At 40.6% G+C, this 20,357-nt stretch overlaps 1 protein-coding gene across 4 annotated transcripts; it reads right to left on the bottom strand.

The window, feature by feature from the left end:
• Positions 1-1,704: 1,704 nt before the first annotated feature.
• cpeb2 (cytoplasmic polyadenylation element binding protein 2) lies at positions 1,705-19,693 on the bottom strand. Of its 4 annotated transcripts, XM_026158363.2 has the most exons (11): positions 18,297-19,693; positions 16,331-16,600; positions 12,392-12,482; positions 10,819-10,869; positions 9,812-9,835; positions 7,813-7,986; positions 7,616-7,705; positions 7,303-7,421; positions 6,869-6,983; positions 6,490-6,671; positions 1,705-5,416 (listed from the first exon to the last, which is right to left on the bottom strand). In XM_026158363.2, the coding sequence occupies exons 1-11, from the start codon at positions 19,239-19,241 to the stop codon at positions 5,189-5,191; spliced, it is 2,289 nt and encodes a 762-aa protein (XP_026014148.1). In that variant the 5' UTR covers positions 19,242-19,693; the 3' UTR covers positions 1,705-5,188. The 4 variants fall into 4 exon arrangements, with proteins under 4 accessions (XP_026014148.1, XP_026014151.1, XP_026014149.1 ...); XM_026158366.2 differs by lacking the exon at positions 10,819-10,869; XM_026158364.2 differs by lacking the exon at positions 9,812-9,835.
• Between the last annotated feature and the right edge of the window lie 664 nt (positions 19,694-20,357).

Genomic DNA, 20,357 nt, shown 5'->3' on the forward strand with positions numbered 1-20,357 from the left:
ATCAACTTTGCTAAATTGCTAATGAAAAACATTGATCGGGCAGCTGTGACTGAGCAGCAATGTAAATCCAACTATTTTCACGGTTGTTGTGGCCGTGATAATTTTGTGATGCCACATCGAAAAGGCTCGGATGAGCTTTCCAAAGTTCTACAAGTTGTGCCTCCATCGCTTGTGTCCAGATCACAGGCTGCACAGCCGTGCTGCTCCATCTTTTACACCAACGTTTACGTGTTTGCGCGCGAGCAGTGTGAGCGGCTGTGGTGAGACCCTCACGAGCGATTGATGATCGGGAGCTGGTCGTGAGGTGTTAATCACTTCTCGTTACCCCACGTATACTACACGATGCACGATGAAGGCCAAAATCGGTCCGATCACTCAAAAATCGGCTCAAAATGGGCCTAAAACTGCACAGTGTAAGCCCAGCATTAGAGCAGCAATGTTTGTTCCCCTCAGAGAAAGGGAAGAATGGGAAAAGGAAAACACCTGGCTGGAAAAAGTTAATATGGGCATGTGCAGTGAATATCAGCGCTATGTGGCCAGAAGTGTGATAATATAATTTATTTTGTGTAATAAACAACTGCAAGGATAGATGATTACAACAAATAGATGACTAATACATAAAAGTAATACATAGATGAATAATGATGATGAGTTAAGATGCGTAATCATGGGAGCAAGTGGGTTTACAAACAGGAGCAGCTGATTAGCATTAGAAAAGCTGAAATAATACCTCAACTGAAGCCAATTGTACTAAATGCACTAAATGTGCACTGTTACAAGAATGTTTTTCTTTCTATTGTTTTCTATTATTTTAAGTTAAGCAGGACAGAGTTCTTTTAAAGAAAGATTTACTTATATTCTCAAAAGTTAAGCATGACAGGCTTCTGTTTAAGGAGACCTGTTTTATCGTGTTAATGTTGTCATTTTGAGCTAAAAATAAATGGCTAAATGATCATTTGTTTCACATGTGTTCATATCACAAAGAATACACATCTACTTAAATCAAATTCAAGTCAAATGGTTAAAAAAATAATTTCACACACAAAAAAAGAGCTAGAAAATTCACCACACTGGGAAGGGTGAAGACAATTGGGTCGCCCGGCCCTGGCCACGAGGTGTCCCTTATTTATTTTTCAGGGAGTTGGCAACCCTAATACTATGTGTTGTACCTTCATCTCCTTTGATGAACAGAAGATATAACTGTTCATTTGCTTTGTCTGTAACTGTACTTAGACCCTTTCTAAGATGTCTTTGCTCCAGATTTAGTGAGTGAAATATTTATTAATATGAATTAGCAGGCCTCATTGTCAATAGATATACCATGCTAGCAAAGCTAAACATTCAATAATGACTTAGCATTCCACCCTCTCAGCCAACTCCCCCCCCCCCAAAAAACCCCCCCCCCAAAACACAAAAATGCTAAAAATACGACTTTCAACCTGAAGTTAACAAAGAGGCGACACTTTGGTGATAAATTCCAACTTCAGTATAGTCAGTGTTTTCGCTAATTAGCAAATGCTAATCTGCTAGCACGACAAGCTAAAATAGCTAATAGTTATTGGATATGATCGCTTTTTAACCTTTAATCTCTAACTATAGTCTTTTCACTTGCAATAACACACTGGATACTACATGTCATTATGTGTTTGAATGAGTTAAAGTATAAAAAGTGTCTGCAAGAGCCAGATATCCAGCAAACTCATGTCCAAACAGAATGGGTCTTTATTCAGGAAGTGAAAGAAAGAAAAAGAGATTGTAATCAACACCCCATTTAAATACAAAAACAAAAATAAAAATAAACATGATATTCATTTTGCATATCAAAGAACCATTCAGTAATAATTACAATCCAAACATCTCATAAACGACTTTTGTGAAGCTATACACACAAACTCTGATTTAGAAATTAGTCACTTTAACAATAAAATTACAAATATTTAGCTTTAAAAATAATTAAACTCAAAATAATATTTTAGCGATTAGCATCTTTAAATTATATATAGTGTTTTTCACATAAAAATACAAAATAATACCAATGACATTTAAATATGAAAAATTATTCCAAGAACCTGCTACTATCAAATAAAAGAAAATGTGGGAAAAAACAAGATGAAAAGAAATAGAAATATGCATGAAAAAGTCTCTCCTTTTGTTAGCAAAACACTATCCAAAATAACTACAATCATTTACATCAGTACAAAGATATCTGGATTTAAAAATACTTGCAATGAAAAAACGGGGTATCTTTTTCTGACAGTAAAAAATGACACTGTGGATCAGAAATTTGCAAAATATGCAATGAAAAAAATAAATCTGCATTAAAAAGGTTTACACTGTAGTTCTTACTTTTATACAAACATTAGAAACAGTATTGCACATCACAACACAGATTCGAGGTTAGTCAGCCTTTCAAAATGTGTTATATTCAAGTTTCAGAGCATCTACGAGGACAGGCAGCTGGGGCCTCGATGCAACAGGGGAGAATCTCAAGTGTCTTCCCAGAATATAATAAAACCTTCATGTTTCCTTCCATTAAATCAAACGTGTCATGTGTATCAAAATAAGAATCAGCTGTATATCAAAAACTTTGATGTTACTAATGATGTGATTCTTTGTCAACCAAAACTTTTGGACATAATTAGGGGTAAATAAAATCGAAATATCAGTCCTATTTAAATAGAAAAATACAATCAAAATCAACTCATTTTTTCGTCTACAAAAATAGTGAAATAAATATGATTTTTACAAAAGCAAGGACACATACAGAACCAAGTAACAGTGTTTAACATAGAAAATAGAAGCTCACAAAAACAGCACGAGTCAAGTGTTACAGGTGACGATATTCAAACATTATCAGACGCCATGAGAACCAAAGCCACGAGGAGGAAGAGGGGCCAGAGCGGGAGCCCAGTCTTTAGCTTTCACCTCCCATCAGGTTGCAGGCCGCGACGCCTTTCCGACTCCCGCTCCTCGTAACACCCGGACCATTTTAGAATATATTAGAAAACATTTGCTTTTTGCTCTACTCACACAAAACATAGCTAACTTAAGACCACTGCTCCACGCTACACTTTAAATAAGTCATTATGGGGAAAAAATATGATAAATTCTACCTATAAATAGGTGAAAACTTTCATAATTCGCTTCTAAACACAAGGGGTGAAGGAGACGGAAAACGAGCAGGGATACAGAAAAGTAGTGCATAATGTATATTATATATTAAAAAAAAAAAAAAAAACAACATATTGAAGGGCCAGTGATGAGTAAATTGTTCACACAAACAATTTCAATTACACAACTCAACTAGTCTCAGTTCCATTAAGGTTTTGTAACAGTACACAGTTGACGCCTGAACACTGATACCGAGGAGCACACACACAGGGGCATGAGACACTAAAACCACGACAACACGAGAGCGACACACTTGTACAGTACCAAACAGACGGCTGGGCGACCGTCCTCACAAAAAAAGATTGTCCCTAAAGAGTTTTTCAAGGGTCGAGGAGGAAATTAAACAAACAATAAAAAGAAAAAGATCATCTTTAGCGAAGACCACGCGTCACTGTCTTCATCGTGGACAAGTGTGGTGAGGAGATGTGGAGATGCTTCATCTTCCGGTAACTGCGTCAGTGTTTCCTTGGATTTATGGAGCTGCAGCCACACAGCATGGAAGCCTGACTGTTACATTACAAAATAAGCAGTTTAGTGTGTTTGAACAATGCTCAATAACACTGAGCACGCCAAACTGACAAAGTCTTTCATTTGCGTCTGGTCTGCTGGTGAAGCTACACCAGATTAGCCTTTGGAACCACACAAAGATATGGATAGGAAGAGTGAAGGTGGAGTCATTCTTCTCTACGAAATCTGTTGATAGCTAAACTAGAGCCTCAGTCTACACTAACAACAGTCACACAGCACATGGACGACACACAAACACAAACCACTGAACACCACTCTGCTTCTCAATGGCATTTTTTTGTTGTTTTTTTTTTGCTATACAAGCCACCACGTGACAACGTGATGGCATCCACTAAGTCTACAGTAGAACCAATATCACTTTTTGTATTGTTAGTATGTAAACAGATCAAACAACAGAGAAACATCAAAGCATGCAAGTTTAAATATGTTTTTTTAACTCATTTATCTTAGTCAGATTTTTTTTCCCCTCTTAGGCATTTGTACTTGATGATCATGCTACTCATTATAGAATTGTTACGTCTTGTCTGCATTTATTATTTCAGTGGTTTGTTTTTTCCTGACATATATCCAGCATGCTATTTGTGTAGCTAAGCCTATTGTCATTATATGCACTCTTAAATCTTTCTATGGCAATGGGGGCCAGAAGTGTTCGAGTGCATACTGCATTTCGTTTTACATGATTCAGGTTTATAAATGGCATTAAATATAATACCTACACATCTATTCATATATATGTATATATAGCAGCAAAGCTTCTGAAATAGCTCGGTCAGTATAAATGTTGAATACAGTTGCAGAAAAGCAGATTTTGTATTTTGAGGTATCACTCTACGGGTCAGTATGAGCGCAAAAATAACCCTAGTGTCTTCTTTTTTTTACATTTCAATAAACTCTCTAACAAGAAGAAAGAGCCCATGGCAAAGTTAAAAACAAACAAACAACGGTTTGCTTTGTGGCAGAAAATGTGTCAATTTTAAGCTTCCTATATTTTTTTCTACCTTTGGTTAATGACCCGGGGCAGGCGTCAACATTATAGAATCGAGGTTTTCCCAGAAATAAGTGTGCACTGAACGCACCGTGGGGTGGCTAGCAGCAGACAGACAGACAAGCTGCCCCCATGCAAAAACATTCCCGTATCTACGTTAAATCTCACATACAAAAATAATGATAATAAAAAAAGCTACAAAAATCAATCTCTTTTTTTGTTTTTTAAATCTCCTCTTAGAAAAGATGAAAGTACCACAAAAGAGTTGTAGAGTTGTCAGAGCCTGAGATGTGCGGGGGGTTTTGGTGAAAAACTGAGGCTTGTGGTGTTTGGCTGCTACAAAAGATATATAGATATATAGTATATACTGTATAGTGTTATGTACTTGATTATACTGATAGCTTAGGAAGCAGGAGAGGCTGAGCGATGCTCTTTTTCCTGTTAGCCAGTGTTTAATTTCCCTTTCCCCTAACTGTGTTACCATGAAATTGGGGGTCACAATCTCTAATTCCAGCGGAAGTGAATCTGGCGAGGGCGGTCGGCGCCTTCTTTAACCAGAGGCTTGTGAAACTCCCGTCCGGCACGGGAGTGGATGTTAGCCCAGCAGAACTCGCAGTAGTACTGAAGACAGGTGACGTTAGCACAGAAAAAAGGAGCAAATTTCCCTCCACAACGAGCACCCTGGCACTCATCACAGAGCTGATCATCCAGGACGTAGGGCTTCACCTCCACCTGCACATTAACGAGACATAATGTCAGCTGTAACGAAGGAAACAAGCTTAACGAAGCACAGGCAGAGAGAAAACCTTATTTAACCAGCCCTAACAAGCGTTTGCTTATCATAACAACAAGCCCCTTCTTCTCTGTAGGGATGCTGATAACACACAAAAAGATGCAAATACACACACACTTGCACGCGCGAATGGCATAAATTACACATCACCATGACAACTATGTCATATACCATGAATCCTACTGATTCCTAAAGTCTGAAAAGTTTAATTTACGGTAATAAAATATCTCGAAGCCTTTTATTTGTGATCGTTAGTAAAATTTTGAGATTCTGCTTATAAATAAAATATTTAGTGAAATATGTATCATACTGTAGATTCCTACCATCTTTTGTTCCTTTATGGAATTAGTATGTTATCTTATGTTCTTGCATACAATGTCACAACCCACAAATGTGCAACATTAAAGCTAGAGAAGTTTGGCTGATTATGTCTACATTGTAACAAGTGGGAAAACCTGTTTATTTCTCCTAAACGGTGCTACATTTGTAACATACATTTGAGGGTGGGGCAGCAGCGTTGAGAATGTGGGTTGTGCCCATGAAAAACTTGCTAAATCTTCTCTGCCAATGCCAAACACCTTAATCTACTGAAGTTCGATTGGTTTCATTTATTTGAGTGAATGATTGCTGATTGTAGAATGGGTTGGTGTTTCCACATGCTACAGGGGCCTCTGTTTGTTAAATTAGCACATTTTTAAATTGCCAACATGTTTTATTTCTTTAGTTTTTAATCATCCAATCCAATAAATGAGAAGAAACAAGAGCCAGTAGCAGAAAAAACTGTTTGCCATTGACAGATGCAAAATACCAGCAACACTGAACAGTGAAACAAAGTGCTTCACTGACCACAGAGGTTTCTATAAACCAAATGACCACATTCCTTTGATAGTGTGCTGCTTTTCTTGAGGTTTCAAAAAGTGTTACATTTAATTACAAAAAAAATTCTGAAACCCTGATATACACTAAAAAGTCGAAGACGGGGGAAATATTAATGAAAGGAGGGTGGTCATACCCTCTTATCAATGTCAGCATGCTGCAGCTGGACGAATCTCGCGCTGATGGCAGCGATGTAACTCTGTTGGTTTGAGAAAGCCACTCGTCCTGCCCCCTTTGGGTATTTGAGCTCTGGATCTGTATCAATTCCTGCGTAGCACACTCCACCATAGAGGCGATCCATAATCATGGCCAACTCGACTAGTAAAAAAAATGAACAGAGGACAAAAAGATGAATTTAAATATGTGAAAAAACAGATACAAGATGTGGATTTGAGAACAGAAGAGAAGCTATCAGAAGCTTATTTTTAGTCCAAGTTATCATTGCACGCATAGCTTGAATTCATCTCTATTGAGATGCAATACTAGTCGTAGAGAAACAAGTTGGCTATATTTACTTGCTCTCAGAGGACGAGGGACGCCGCCCACAAAGATGGTCTTGCGGGGATCAAGAGGCTGAGATCCATCCATCACAAAATCGCTGTCACTCAGGTTCCAAGGACGAATTTGCACCTGGTGTCAAAGTCTAACAAGATTAGATCACCTTTCCCCCCTATAGGAAAATTGTGCCCATGTAGCTTCTTTTCACAGCGAGCTGGTACTGCTGTGCCACAGAGTATATTTAAAGATGGATATTGCTATATTTTCTGCTGCTTTAACCACATGTGCCTGCAATCAAATCAGTCCCTCGCTCTGGCTGTTAGACACAATGAAGTCATTTTAAGGTACTTCCATGTTGGCATCACTATTCAGACACAAAAGCTACACCCATCTTTTAAATTATTATTATTTAAGTGTTTAAAGATTTAAAAGCAATTTTTGAAAAACTCACAGGTTTGTCCTTGATGGTGGGGCTGGAGACACACAGGTAAAGCTTCCCATCCTCCTCCATACAGGCTTCAATCAGAGCCTGCACCGAGCTCTCTTCCTGGAACAGCAGGAATGCATAGCCTAGGAAACGTATATAAAAAGCTTCAGTGTACATGCATATAAGAACAAGAGAGGGTATAACAAAGGTGCTCACCTTGGTTTGTCACTATTCAAATGACATTCACTTATTTGCATCATATCATAATACCGTGCAGGCTCAATGTAAATACTGGTAACCAGCCATAAATAGGTGAGCTTGATGCTTTTGCTAATACCTTTAGGCGGAAAGTAGGATTTACTCTCTGCTTTGTGTGGCCAGTCCACCACAAGGTGACCAAAGCGGCGGAAGCTTGAGGTTATTTCATCTAAGGGAATTTGACATGTGACACGTGAGTAGGGAGATAAATCATAGAATTTTTTTTTTTAAAGGACTGGCAGTACAACACAATCATGAAATCATTTCTTTACTCACCTTCGTCTATGTCAGGAGGCAAACCTCCCACAAACACCTTACGAGAGAAGCGCTCGATGCGTTCCCCGTTTTGGTGAGGGTAACAGTTGGGAGAGCCAAGGACTCCTGGGACACCCTGGTTGCCATGGCCATCATCAAGGAGATTGTCATCAATAGGGAAGAGAGAGGAGCGGCCTGGTGGACAAAAAAAGGCAGGCAAGGCTACAGCAAATGTCAAGCATGCTATTAAACATTCACAAGCAGAAACCCTCACGAACATGTTTCCAATCCCAGTCACATTTCCTCTCCTTGAGGCAATGTTACATCTCTGCTATGACAGGGACGTACTGAGATGAGAGGCTTTCTATAAAATAATGTTTCTGCTTTTATTGCACTTTATTGCTGAGTGGATGTGAGGCCAAGCACCAGCTTAAAGTGAGGATTATGTACAATTTGTTTTTTTACAGATCCGAGACTGGGACACGCAATCATGTGTGCTCCACCCAGAGCAGCGTGGCAGATAAAGCGTGTGTGGAAAGGCAGGCCGAGTGGAGCGAAGCTGTTAACATAATGGCTAAGCACTATGGAGTCCCAAAGTGTTCAAATATATACCAGACGACACAAGTTATTTTAAAAGAATAAATAATGAATTAAGTTATTCATTACATAGCAAATATAAATGAAATGAGGGGATTTCTTTATCACATTCTTTGCATTATATTAGATAAAATGTGAATTATTGGACCAAAGTCTTTAGCCAGCAAAGGAAAGCAATCAAATTAATCTGATTCAACTAGCAGCTGCTTCTGTCAGAGCATAAGGACAGACGCAGCTTACAAGCCAAAAAAGTGAAGCCATCACAGAAGTGGCTTAAAAGAGGATTCTTTTTATGAGCCACCAGGGGGCGACTCGTGGTTGCAAAATCAAAAAACAACAAACAAAAAAAACAACAACCCTCACTTCCCTTTATTTGTGGTCTCAGTAGAACACTTTCCTGCAGGATTTATGGGCTCAGCTGCTAGTTTAAGGTCATACTGAAGAAAATATCAAGACCTTATTGTAAATTACATATTGATTATTCAGGATAATAATTTATCATTGACAAGTCGTTACCCTGTTAGCTTGCCATTTCACAGTCGAGCACATCTGGTTCAGAAACACCAAGATGTAGATGGTTAAAATACTGAGCTCGGAGGTCCATAACAGAACTTCTCAAACAAACAGGTGGTGTCGGGGTTTTGGAATAAAATCACTGTTATTATGAACATGAATGATATAATAATATTTTAGAAGATTAGTATATTTTAATAATTTATTATTTTTAGAAACCAATGGGATGTTTCTACAGGGTTTTGGACTTCTGCAGAAAATAAGCTCTGTGGGAAATAAAGGTTCTCTTTAAAGGTTTGCGCGGCTCCTCGTTATAGGTGCCGAGTGATTTCAAGATAATCTTCACATATTCAATCCATTTTCACAGTTTTTTTTAAGTGTGGATACATTTGGCAGTAAAAACACATATTTTGAGGTATAAATAAGCTGCACCCTAGCAGCATGACTTCAGCCTGACTATCACTAACCTCCTTTGTTTGCTACCAAAACTTGAGATACAGTTTCAAAATTCACAAGTGGGGAACAAAACGTGAAAATATCTAAAGTTTGTGTAAAACACAGACCTTATTTTAAGCACACAGTCAAAAATCTATACAAAGTGCTACATGCTAACCTATTTTATTTATACTTTGGGTTTCCATAGAGCAGAGGCTATAAACACCACCAAACATGAAACCCTAAACTTAATGTATGTCTGGATACTGAAACAACACATTTTTCTTTGTATATTTTTTTAATAGTCAATCAGAAATTTGATGAGCAAAATTCTGTGTTCCCAAATTTAAAAGCAGAAAACAGTGAAGTCTAAGTCCAGACTTAAGGCCTCAGTTTGGTATCTATTTAAGCAATAACACATGCCACAAGGAAAAAGCCACAAGTAAAGAGACACGCTAGAGAAAGCTGAATTTACCTCGACGCCTCCCATAGCTCCTGGCTGCATGTAGAAAAGTACAAGAGTGCAAGTTTCAGCTATGAAACATTTCTCAGAGGGCATTTGTAACTGTAGACTTTAATCTGCTGATCCAACCCAACCAGCTTTTATTCAAGTCACCGACTAATGAGCTAAACTGAGATACTTTTAAAAAAGGACTTAAATCCTCCTGAAACCCAAAACAAAAATTATTATTTTTTCCAAACTTCCTAAATGCTGTGGCAAGGAAGCCTGAGGGGCTGCATCTGTCATATACTTGATGAAAGCAATACACAGAAAGCCCAGAAGCCTATAAATGACATTTACACAAATGTTGTTATTTTGCACAAAAAGGTTTTAAATGCGATCAAAAACCAGAAAAAGGAAAACTGTTTAAAGGCCAAAGCCCTAAATATGCTCTGGCAGGGACAAGAAATCTAATTACACACAGCAGCATAGATGGCGTTGAAAAGGGGACAAAAATTATTTTCTGATTATTGAGTCTCAGGAGGAAATGGCAACCAGAACTTATTAAAAACACTCATAATTACTCCCAAATGTTGTCTGACCCCGATTTATGTCTCGCTAATACTGTTACAAAACACGGTTTTATTTTTTTGACAACTGGATGTGTCTCCAAATGTGAAGCTAAAAAAACAAAAACACAGGGACTATTCAGGGCAACAATTATTCTAATTAACACAAGAAAATTTAATTGGAGGCAACCTGGAACAACCTTTGTCATTCAAGTACTACACAAAACGAGCACAGTAAATTTTCAGTTATACCACATAGCCACTTTAATGCCAACAAAACAGTTGAACAGCTGGTTAAAAAAACTGAACCCATTTAACGGGTACTGTCAGATACTCTGCAGCAGATGCAGCAGAGGTGACACTGCGTGGCCTTATTGCACCACAGTGAGTGCGTCTAATGAGGCTAAAGAGTAATGGTGGGAGCATCATGAGAGCTGCAGACACAGGAGGATGGTGCTAGGAGATAATTACCATTGAGCATGAGTAGGCCGTCAGCCCCGGGGTTAGGGCATCCCACACGGCCTGATGTGAGAAACAGACACACACACGCAGAAAACACACACACAAATAGGAATGAGACATAGAGCAGATGGAGAAGACAGGGCAAAGCCAATGCATGTACATGGGAATAACCACACAAAAATGCACGCACACACATAAACAGAAAAAACAACTGTCTTTTCACATGTCTAAGTTGAGCACAAACAGGAGCAAATGTTTTTTTCCCCCATAAATGACCACATACTGTTTCAGCTTTCCGACCAAACTACAGTGAAATTACTTGTTTTATTTAAGGCGATAACAACGTCCATTTAAAAAACAAAAACAAAAAACATTTTAATGCAAAGACCTAGCAAGTTCTGAGCTGAACAAGACAATTTCTCCCCGTTTTTTTTTACATTCTGCTTTGGAAACGATTGAGGAAAAAAAACACTTGTTATAGTAACCCAATTTCCCATCATATTTAGTTTTACAGTGGTTTCTCAATCGTACTAATGAATCAAAAATCACAAATACCAAATTCTAGATCACAGCATTCATTGTGAAATGTCAGATAAATTAAGTCACTAATAAGATACAAATATATTAAAAATGTGTTGCCTTATGAGAAGCTACATTTGGAGCCGTTATCCAGAATGCTGTGTTGTGTTAACCATGTCAGTGCTATAAATGGCAGAGCGGACCCCTGCAACCCCCCCTTCCATCTCACCTCTCTTAGCTGTCATATGCAGCGTGTGAAAGTGTGATCACATCTAAAATTAGAGTAGACCCCCCCAACCCCCCACGCTTTGCTGTGCACACTGGCCCGTGTCCTCTCCATCTGCTCCGGCAGGAAAAACAAGAAACTCGCCCAAGAAAGGAGGGCGCAGGTTGAGTAATAATCTTAGCCAACTGCAAATGAGAAAATCCACACAGGAAATTTTATACGTGTTTGCAAACCTCAACTGTTTGTCTTTTAACCAGTGATGAGTTTTTCTTCTTTGTAATATTTTAAAGTGAGAGTGTTTTTGGCTTGTCAGGCTGTAAAAGAGCTACGAGCAGCCGTCAGTAGGAGCTGTTATTTGACACTGCTCCTCTGATGTCCAGCAGTTGAGCACAGGAGGCCAGGACAGTGTCGATCTACGATAAATTCTCTGCTTGGTCCTGCCAAGAAGTGAGGAATAATTCAGCAGTTACACAGATCCGTTAATATATTTTTAAGGTGTAAAATACACATGTTTGACAGTTACAGATGTTTTCTGATATTAGTAAAGAAAAATGCCATGGTTTCTCTTTTTCCTGACCTCCAGCTCTGAGTCAGATCAGTGTGCTGTTCAGGTTAAGTAGGAACAGGATCAGAGCTGGAAGGTCATGTAAATGTGCAGCTGGTGGCACAAGTATTAAGCTCTCAGCAGGGAGAAAATAAGCTGGTGTGTGGAAAAACAGCACAGCTCTGGGAGCAATGGGCCTGTCACTTCCCTGCACGATGTCGGGTTGCCTCCGCGAACACGATCGCCTCCCTCTGACCCCACGAACTGAGACTGAAAGGGAAAGGCCAGCTTACCTTTCATCGGATCCTGCTCAGCTCGCATGATGTCAATCAGAGAGCTCTCCAGGGAGTGCATGTTCAGACTGTCGTACATCCTGGTGCGATCCTGAAAAAATACAGGTGACATTTCTTTTTTTAATCATCCAGAGTTTGACAAAACAAACAAACGTCACGGTGCACGAATAAATCCTCACGTTTCTCACACACCTTCGGGATTTGGCTTATGAATAATAAAACCTTTGAAGCACAGGGTATTTGGCTTAACATGCGCCTCACGCTCGGATTAACATTTTTTCCGTATTTATTCACTTCAGGAGTCTAAAGGTAAGTTTACAGGCAGCCTACACAACGGATTCCCCAAGCTCTCTGGACTGCTTCCAAGATGCAGACAAAGAGAGAAAATGGAAACTAAAACCAGGAGCGGCATTTCACAATAGAGCTGAGATGGAGGTTGGGAGTTTGTCAGCAGAACAGTGAAGTTGATCATCTTATTATTCTAGCCAGAGTGCCAAGTCCACCTTATAACACACAGCACAATGACAGGCTAATGTCCCAACTCTATGATAGTTAATAGCAGCATGTCGCTTCTGTGTAAGCAACAGTAATTCAGAAAATGATCACACGGTAACTGCGCAAAATACAAAATGCTATCAAAAAATTTACAATTAAAATGCAATAGCATGCAACTTCTTGCATTTGTGTTGGTCAAGCTTCAACTTGAACTTCATTTCAGGTAAGGGGACAAAATCACAGGAAGTCAAATTTCACAAGGACGGCTGATGATAAGTGACAACTGTGCTGGTGTAACCAGAAACGGTTTCCCTGCATTGTACTAGAGTGCACTGTCATGTGAAAACGTTCAGGTAGATGTAAAAACGCAGATTAGTTTGAGATCGAGGTTCACTTTAGCGCTCTGTCTCAAGTCTGGGGAGTGGTCCAAATGAAGCAGGAGTGCTTGAGCGCTGCAGAGCTTCACAGTGAGACAATCCTGAAGGGGGCCAACTTTAAAGTGAGTGTTTTTTGCTTTTTAATAGTTTTGGAACTTTTTGACCAAACCCTTTCACTGCTGCATTATGAGAATGATTAACAGGTTCACACTGGTCTTTATGTGTCATAAACCTGCCAACTTTAGAGACGAAGGACAGCGACTTTTGCCTGCTTCCTTGCCAAAGGGGATGGGTGGCCAAATTTCAGGCTGGATGTGGGGATTTTCAGGGGATTTGTGTCTCCAGCTGGAATTGAACCAGGACCTTTTGCTTGCCAGCGGACCACTAGTTAATTTAAATTGGCTTAATTTTTTTAATATCCCTTTCCTTCACAGATTTTTTCATGTAAATATTCCAGGCTTGAAGAAATCTTGGTGATATTTCTATCATCACATCAATAGTGCACGTGTTTTTTCTTTGAAGTGCTAAACAGCAACCTGTTTACTGTTGATCATTTAGTTTGAGTAATTTTCATGACAGGCCAAGGATTCTGGAGGGTTCTGTGTTAACAAGAAGACTGATGTAATGGGTGACAATGAGCAATGGGAAACCTGACGTTGCTGGATGATCTTTTTTCTTTAGCGTCATAGTATTTTAGGGTGATCACATCAGTTAATTGCAGGAAACTTGCAGCCTTTCTTAGAGAAACAACAAGTGACTAGCCCCACTAAAGGCTAACTGAAGGCAGAGGTGCTGTTCCTTTTGTCCCCAGTTTACCTCTGTGTTATGTTAAAAACATGACACAGCAGAGATACAGTCTGTCACTGACTGCCAAACATTAAACAGAGAGGAAGGAAGGAAAAGACTTGGAATCTGAAAAATTCCAGTAGTGACACTGTTTATGGAAATTAACAATCCATGCAGTCGCGTCTGTTTCCTGGAATAGGAAGCGCTGCACTTCTTGGCACTGATAATACTAATAATTTGAGCTCATAGCAACAGTCGTACCATTTGGTGACACCATTAATAAGGTGATATCATTAGATCGGTCTGAATGAGTCACGGCCATACCCGCATTAATCTTAGAATTGATTCAGGCAAAGTCGCTCATAATCTGAAAGGTTTTGTGGATTTGATTTTATATTAATTGTGTGTTGAGGTCCTTAAAGGCACATTTAAACTTTTAATCAATTGATGCACTTTGAGTGTCCAAGCTGTGCAGTTTTTAACATTAAAATGTCTCTTACATGAAGCCTATAACTGAATGATTTTATAGAAGAATTCAACAGCAACACCGAGCTCTTTCAATGCAAGTCGCACTGGAAATGATAAACTATGACAAAGAATGATATTAAACATGGAGTTTCAGGGAACAATACTGCCTCATAAATGTTCCTAAGAACTCAGTAATATCAATTCAAAACAAGTAAAACACTGTTCAAAGTGCCTGTATCCCAGGGGGAGATTTTCTGAAGGCTTTCCTGACTATGACTCCATTTCTTTGCAGGCACGAGAATCGAAACATCAAATCACAATGCAAATTATGTTCTTTGAAAATAGCAACCAGTCTCACGGCACACGCAGACGTCTCTTTACACTTGGCAAAGATCTAGGCTTCGCAATCTTCCACATCAGGTTACTTTGCTTTTTTCTGCATTCTGTGTAAGTTTGATTGCTAACTTGAAACTCCAGGCAAGGTTTAATTCAGTGTGTGCACGGGAGGTGTGTTACTATGACGATCACAAGTGTCTGGGTCCAATTTTAAGAAAAATATAAAGTGACATATGGGGCATCACTTGAATTGTGCTGCAAGCCTTGGTTCTGAAGCATGTGCTATAAGCTATGTGTTGTACAAAAGTGATACATTCTGAGTGCAACGTGTAAAAGTTAAATGGATGACTCTGTGTGTGGTTCAATGCATTAATTAAAGATAATTATACACAAATAAACCGAGCACAAGGCACTACATAAATGTCTTCAGGGGTTATAAATCAGTTCATGTTTTTAGTTCTGGTAAAAACATTTTTCCTACACAGGAGGTAACTGTAATAAAATAATCTTCCTAAATCAGTTTTGTGAATTGGGATTTCATTTACTAACACACACAACAGACGTTCTTGTTTAAGAAATAGTGAGAAAAAGGAAAATTTTGTTAAATTAGGTAAGTCACTGTACTTAGTCATCCCACAGAGGCCCATTCTGAGCCTGGAAAAACACTGTATCAGCGACACGAAAGAGACGAAGATTAATCCAATTTTGTGAACAAATGGGAATTTTGTTTTTGGCAGGAAAATTAGAACGATGTGATTAAAATATGACTAAACGATGACCATCTGGACCCTGAAGCATTAAAAGGGGAAAGTAGATGCACTGATGATCATAGAGTCCCTCAGTTCATTTAAGTACACAAAAAAATATATCATTAATGTTAGAAACGTGACAATATTCAGAAATTAGACACATAGGCAGCATATTGTAGTGTCAATTTTCTGATGAAGATGTGGGAATGGATGTGGTAATATGTTGTTTAGACATGTATAGAGAACATTTGGAATGTGCTCAGACCATAGTATAGACACTTGTCTTTCTGAATAATAGCAAAAACCTGAATATTTTATGCAAGTAAACAACTGTATTTCTGATACTTTCATTAGGTAGACCACAACTTGGAATATGACCTTTTAAAGTTTGGCAAAGGAGCAGTTTTAGTGGCAAAAGGCGTTAACTTCCTGAAAATAAAGCAGCCCAGCCGAGATCCTCAGATCTAAAAACTCTTGCTTATGTTTCTCCTGTTGATAGAAAGAATTATTATCCCCTTTTAGTTTATACCTCATCAAGTAAAGTTAAGTAAAACTATCCCTTCAGAGACCTTCATCATTTAATTTGTCTAACATCTAATTCGTGTGATTGATTTAACCTCTGTCGCCAGCTCTTTCCCACCTTTAAACCCACTGATTCTCACACTGTCAAACAAAAACCCTTCTGTTACCCCCCACACACACCAAACCAATGATCCTACAAAACATACCTGCAGGGGCAACAAGGTGTTGCTGTTGCTGTCTGTGCGAAACATGTTCTCCTCTATCCAGGACTTAGGCCCCAGTGATCCGCCAGAGCGTGGGAACTTGGGAGGAGCGATGACATTGCTTGAGAAGGGCTTCTTCAGGGGTGAGACGTGACTGACTGAGCCAGGTACACCCATGCCGCTCCCTCTGCGGTGGTCCCGGCCCCAGGACATCCCCCCGGAGCCCCAGCCATTGCCTTGGTGACTACCCCAGGGAGATGGTTTCACCATGGGCTGTGCAAACATAAAGATAATATGGAGTTAAAGAGAACTGAGAGCTTTATCATGTCTGTAATACACAAATATTTTTTGTATTTACAACATCCATTTCATCCTATCTTGCCTTTCTTTCCTTTCACAGCCACAGCTTGATCTGCTCCTGTAACGGGTGGCTGGATAAGAAGATTTAGGGCTTTAAGACTAATACTAAGTATCCTGTGCGCTGCAACACCACCTCTGTAACTTACACACAGTCTCTCTCCACCTGGACCTTGGGTCCCCTCTTAAGCATCATGCATTGGATTGCATTGTGCTTAATCTCACATGTGAATCATACACAGAGGAGAAACAACTTTCTGTTTCTTCTGCACTCAATGCTTAATGTAAACTGAACTCACTGGCAACGTCCATGTTCTAATAGTGCTGTATTTGAGGAACAGAGTTAATAATCTAAAAAAAAAAAAAAAAAAAAAAGGATAACAGAAGTGCTTTTAAGCAGAATCATAAGAGAGAGACTCAGCACTCTGAGAAAGGGAAATGGAAAAATCTATGAGCAAAGTTGAAAGAACGCTCTTTTTAAAGCTACTGTTGGGAAATCCATGTCCTGGTTGCCACTGAAATTAAAGTTAGTTTAGATGAAGCTTCCAAAAAACAAACAAACAAACAAAAAAGATCCAATAAGCACCCAGAGACATTTCAAGATGGCTGCCGAGTACCAAAACTTGCTTCTAGAAGGACATTTACATGAAAAGAGGCTGTTTTAGAGTCCTGTTAGAAATGAATGTACCAAACCTCACATACAAAAAACACGATTCACAAAATATGCATTTAGTAACTAACAAAATAGAAAAGATGCAGCATTTTCTTATGTTTTTCACTTTAAAATTGAACTTGCACGTAATGGTGGGGATCACCTTTATGCGGTTGTCTGTGTTGGTTTCATGAAAATATATTTACATAGGACTCAGAGCAAAGGGCTAAAGGTTAGTGAAACAGGAACACCACACATGCACTACAGGCACACCCAGTCACATACATACTTCCATGCACACACCCAATGTGCAAATTGCATTACGGAGAAACCTGAAGCTGAAGGCTACAAACCCCCAACTGCTGCATGACTGGACTGCTCATGTGAGCTTCTGCTGTTGCTGCATTTCCTCAGGGCATTGCAACCGACAACCATCACACCACCAAGATACTGGACGCTTTTCATTTCACCCAAATATAAGCACCCATTTACGACAACAAACCCTGCAAACCTTTGTATTCCCACTGAGTGCACCACAAGGCAGGGATGGCCCTGTGCCATGTGACCACATCCCACAGCCAGCTTCCAGGAGAGAACAACAGCTAGATTCAGTGATGCTCCCTTGTAACCCTGTTCACCCCTCCCTCTCTTTGCCTAAAGAGTAGACTTGAGCCCTTGCATAATGCATTATGCATTTGTCATTATGCATCAAGATAAAAATAGTTTATTATTCAAGGTAAAGATTATACATGAATTCACATACACACATTAATCTATAAAGGCTTTATAACTACATTGTGACAAAATATCCCCAACCCAAGGACGTGCCAGAGTCAGCTTTCACAAAACTATAGACCTAATGGATTGGCTACAGATTTGGAGAGTCTTAATATCTACATTCGCTTATGATAGTTACATTAATGGGAATAGGAGACCCGGCCATGCTCCCCAGCAGCTCACCTGATGTTGGTTGTAGTTGTTCCTCTGCTGCAGGAAGGCGCCCTGCTGGGGATGCATCTGGGGACTAACGGGGGACCTGCGACTTTGCGGCTGCTGAGGGACGTTTATCTGGGGTGAGAAAGGACCGCTGAAGCCCTGCACGTTAATCCCGGCGCACGGATTAGCTGACACCGGAGAAAAACTCTGGAAGAAGGCCGGGTTGATGGAGGAGGGGATACCTGGGTAGAAGCTGTTGTCAGAGTCCGCGTTGGGCATATGGTTAATGGCGTTCGCGTGGATGGGGTTGATGGAGTTGGGTGCGGGCGGGGGAGAGGAGCTGGTCTGAACGGACCAAGGGGTGCCGAACCCAGGGAGGGAAGGTGAAGACGAACCCGCACTGGCGCTCTGCAACTCCTGGGTGGGGAGGTTCGGGAACGCGGCGCCGAGACCTCCGGACAACATGTTGCCGGTGCTGCTGCTGCTGCCATTGCCGTTATTTATATGGTGGGCGATAGGGGAGTCCATTTGGATCTTGTTTAGGTTTACGGAAGTGGGCAATGGCGACGCGGCATCAGCTTCAGCCTCTTCCACTGGAGAGCCGCGGGGGTCAGCGGCGCTGAGTTTGGTCTTGGAGAAGGGCTGCCTCTGCGGCAGGTGACTGAAACGTCCCTGGGGTGGGGTCGGCTCTGTGGGGCTGAACTCAGTGTGCTGACCTAACTGCTGATGTATTTTTCTGCTGTGCTGAAGGTCACAGATAGACTGCGTCGGGCAGAAATGATCAGGGAAAGCTATCTTCTGCTCTACGTGGTTATAATCCGGCGTGAACGAGCTCAGCTGGCCGTCGTTGTGCCTGTCGGTTTGGTTCGGCTGCTTTCCGGGTTTGCTGACCGGGCTGCTGCTGCGGTCCGTTTCCGTGGTTGACGGGGGTAACTGTGTGGTTGTCACCCCCACAGGGTCATCCTGCATGTTTTACTGATGCGCAGCAACTGACAGAAACAGCAGGGACGAGGCGACGCTGCTGAAAGGCGAAAAGAGGGAGGAAAACCGGTAGGACGAGGCGTAGTATCCGTCCGCCGATGTAAAATACTAAATTCGACGTTTAAATAAGGCAAGAAATGCCGACGAGAATATATTTAACCAGCGTTCCTAAATGAGGTCTATTCAAAGAGTGTGTGTGAAAAGGCTGCAGACTACAGCGCTGAGAGGAGGGGGTCTGGCCTGTGCAAATAGTCAGCTCGCTCGATGCCTAATCTCTGTTTCACTCGGTGATATTATCATCTGACTAAAGACCGAGCTTTTTAGGCCTTGTACACTAGCCTAGCCTGTACGGTCCATTCCTGTCCGACCGTTCTGCCCCCTCCTCTGGTTACCGGCTGTGCTGCTGCGGCAGAGGATTAAAGATCCCCGACTCAATCGACGTCACGACCGCATCACGCCTGTGCGCCCGCCTCGAGCCCGAGCTGCAAAGAGGACCGCATTGTTTACGTCACTTTTTCATTATTCATAAAGTGCAGTAGGCCTAAAACCCTCAGCAAAAAAAGGCCACTGTAGGCTGACTGTGGCCCTAATTATGACCAATAATTTTATGACTAATACTGCCGCGTGACTAATTTGTATGGCCATGTAGCGAAGTGACCCTATAGCAACCATTGCAAACTACTAGTCAGTTATCATATTCATATTCATCGTCAACTATTCAAGAGCCAATAACCCTTTCGTATTTATATTTCACAATACATGGTGTTAATTTGAAATATTTTATTTCAACTAAAGTGACATACAGAAGCCTAATTCAAACGCCCAGCCAGGATACATTACGCACTCTTATTGAACTGGATGTTAACGCCACTTTGGCCTCTCTATTCTGCATGTCTCCCCAATAGTGCTTTGAAAAAAGCTCAAGCATTTCCAGGGTACACGTTGTACAGTTTTCATCCGCCCGTGCCTATCAGTATTCAGTCCACAACCATCGTGCGTGCGTCTGCGCCAGCGTCACTTTACGCATGTACGCCGACAAGCTAAATATAGTTTTCTATGTCAGCGCGTGTCAGGGGAGATGAATCTTCTTCGCCTGCACTGAAC

The sequence above is a fragment of the Astatotilapia calliptera genome, chromosome 23 (genome assembly GCF_964374335.1).
Source record: "Astatotilapia calliptera chromosome 23, fAstCal68.1, whole genome shotgun sequence".
Classification (NCBI taxonomy): Eukaryota; Metazoa; Chordata; class Actinopteri; order Cichliformes; family Cichlidae; genus Astatotilapia; species Astatotilapia calliptera.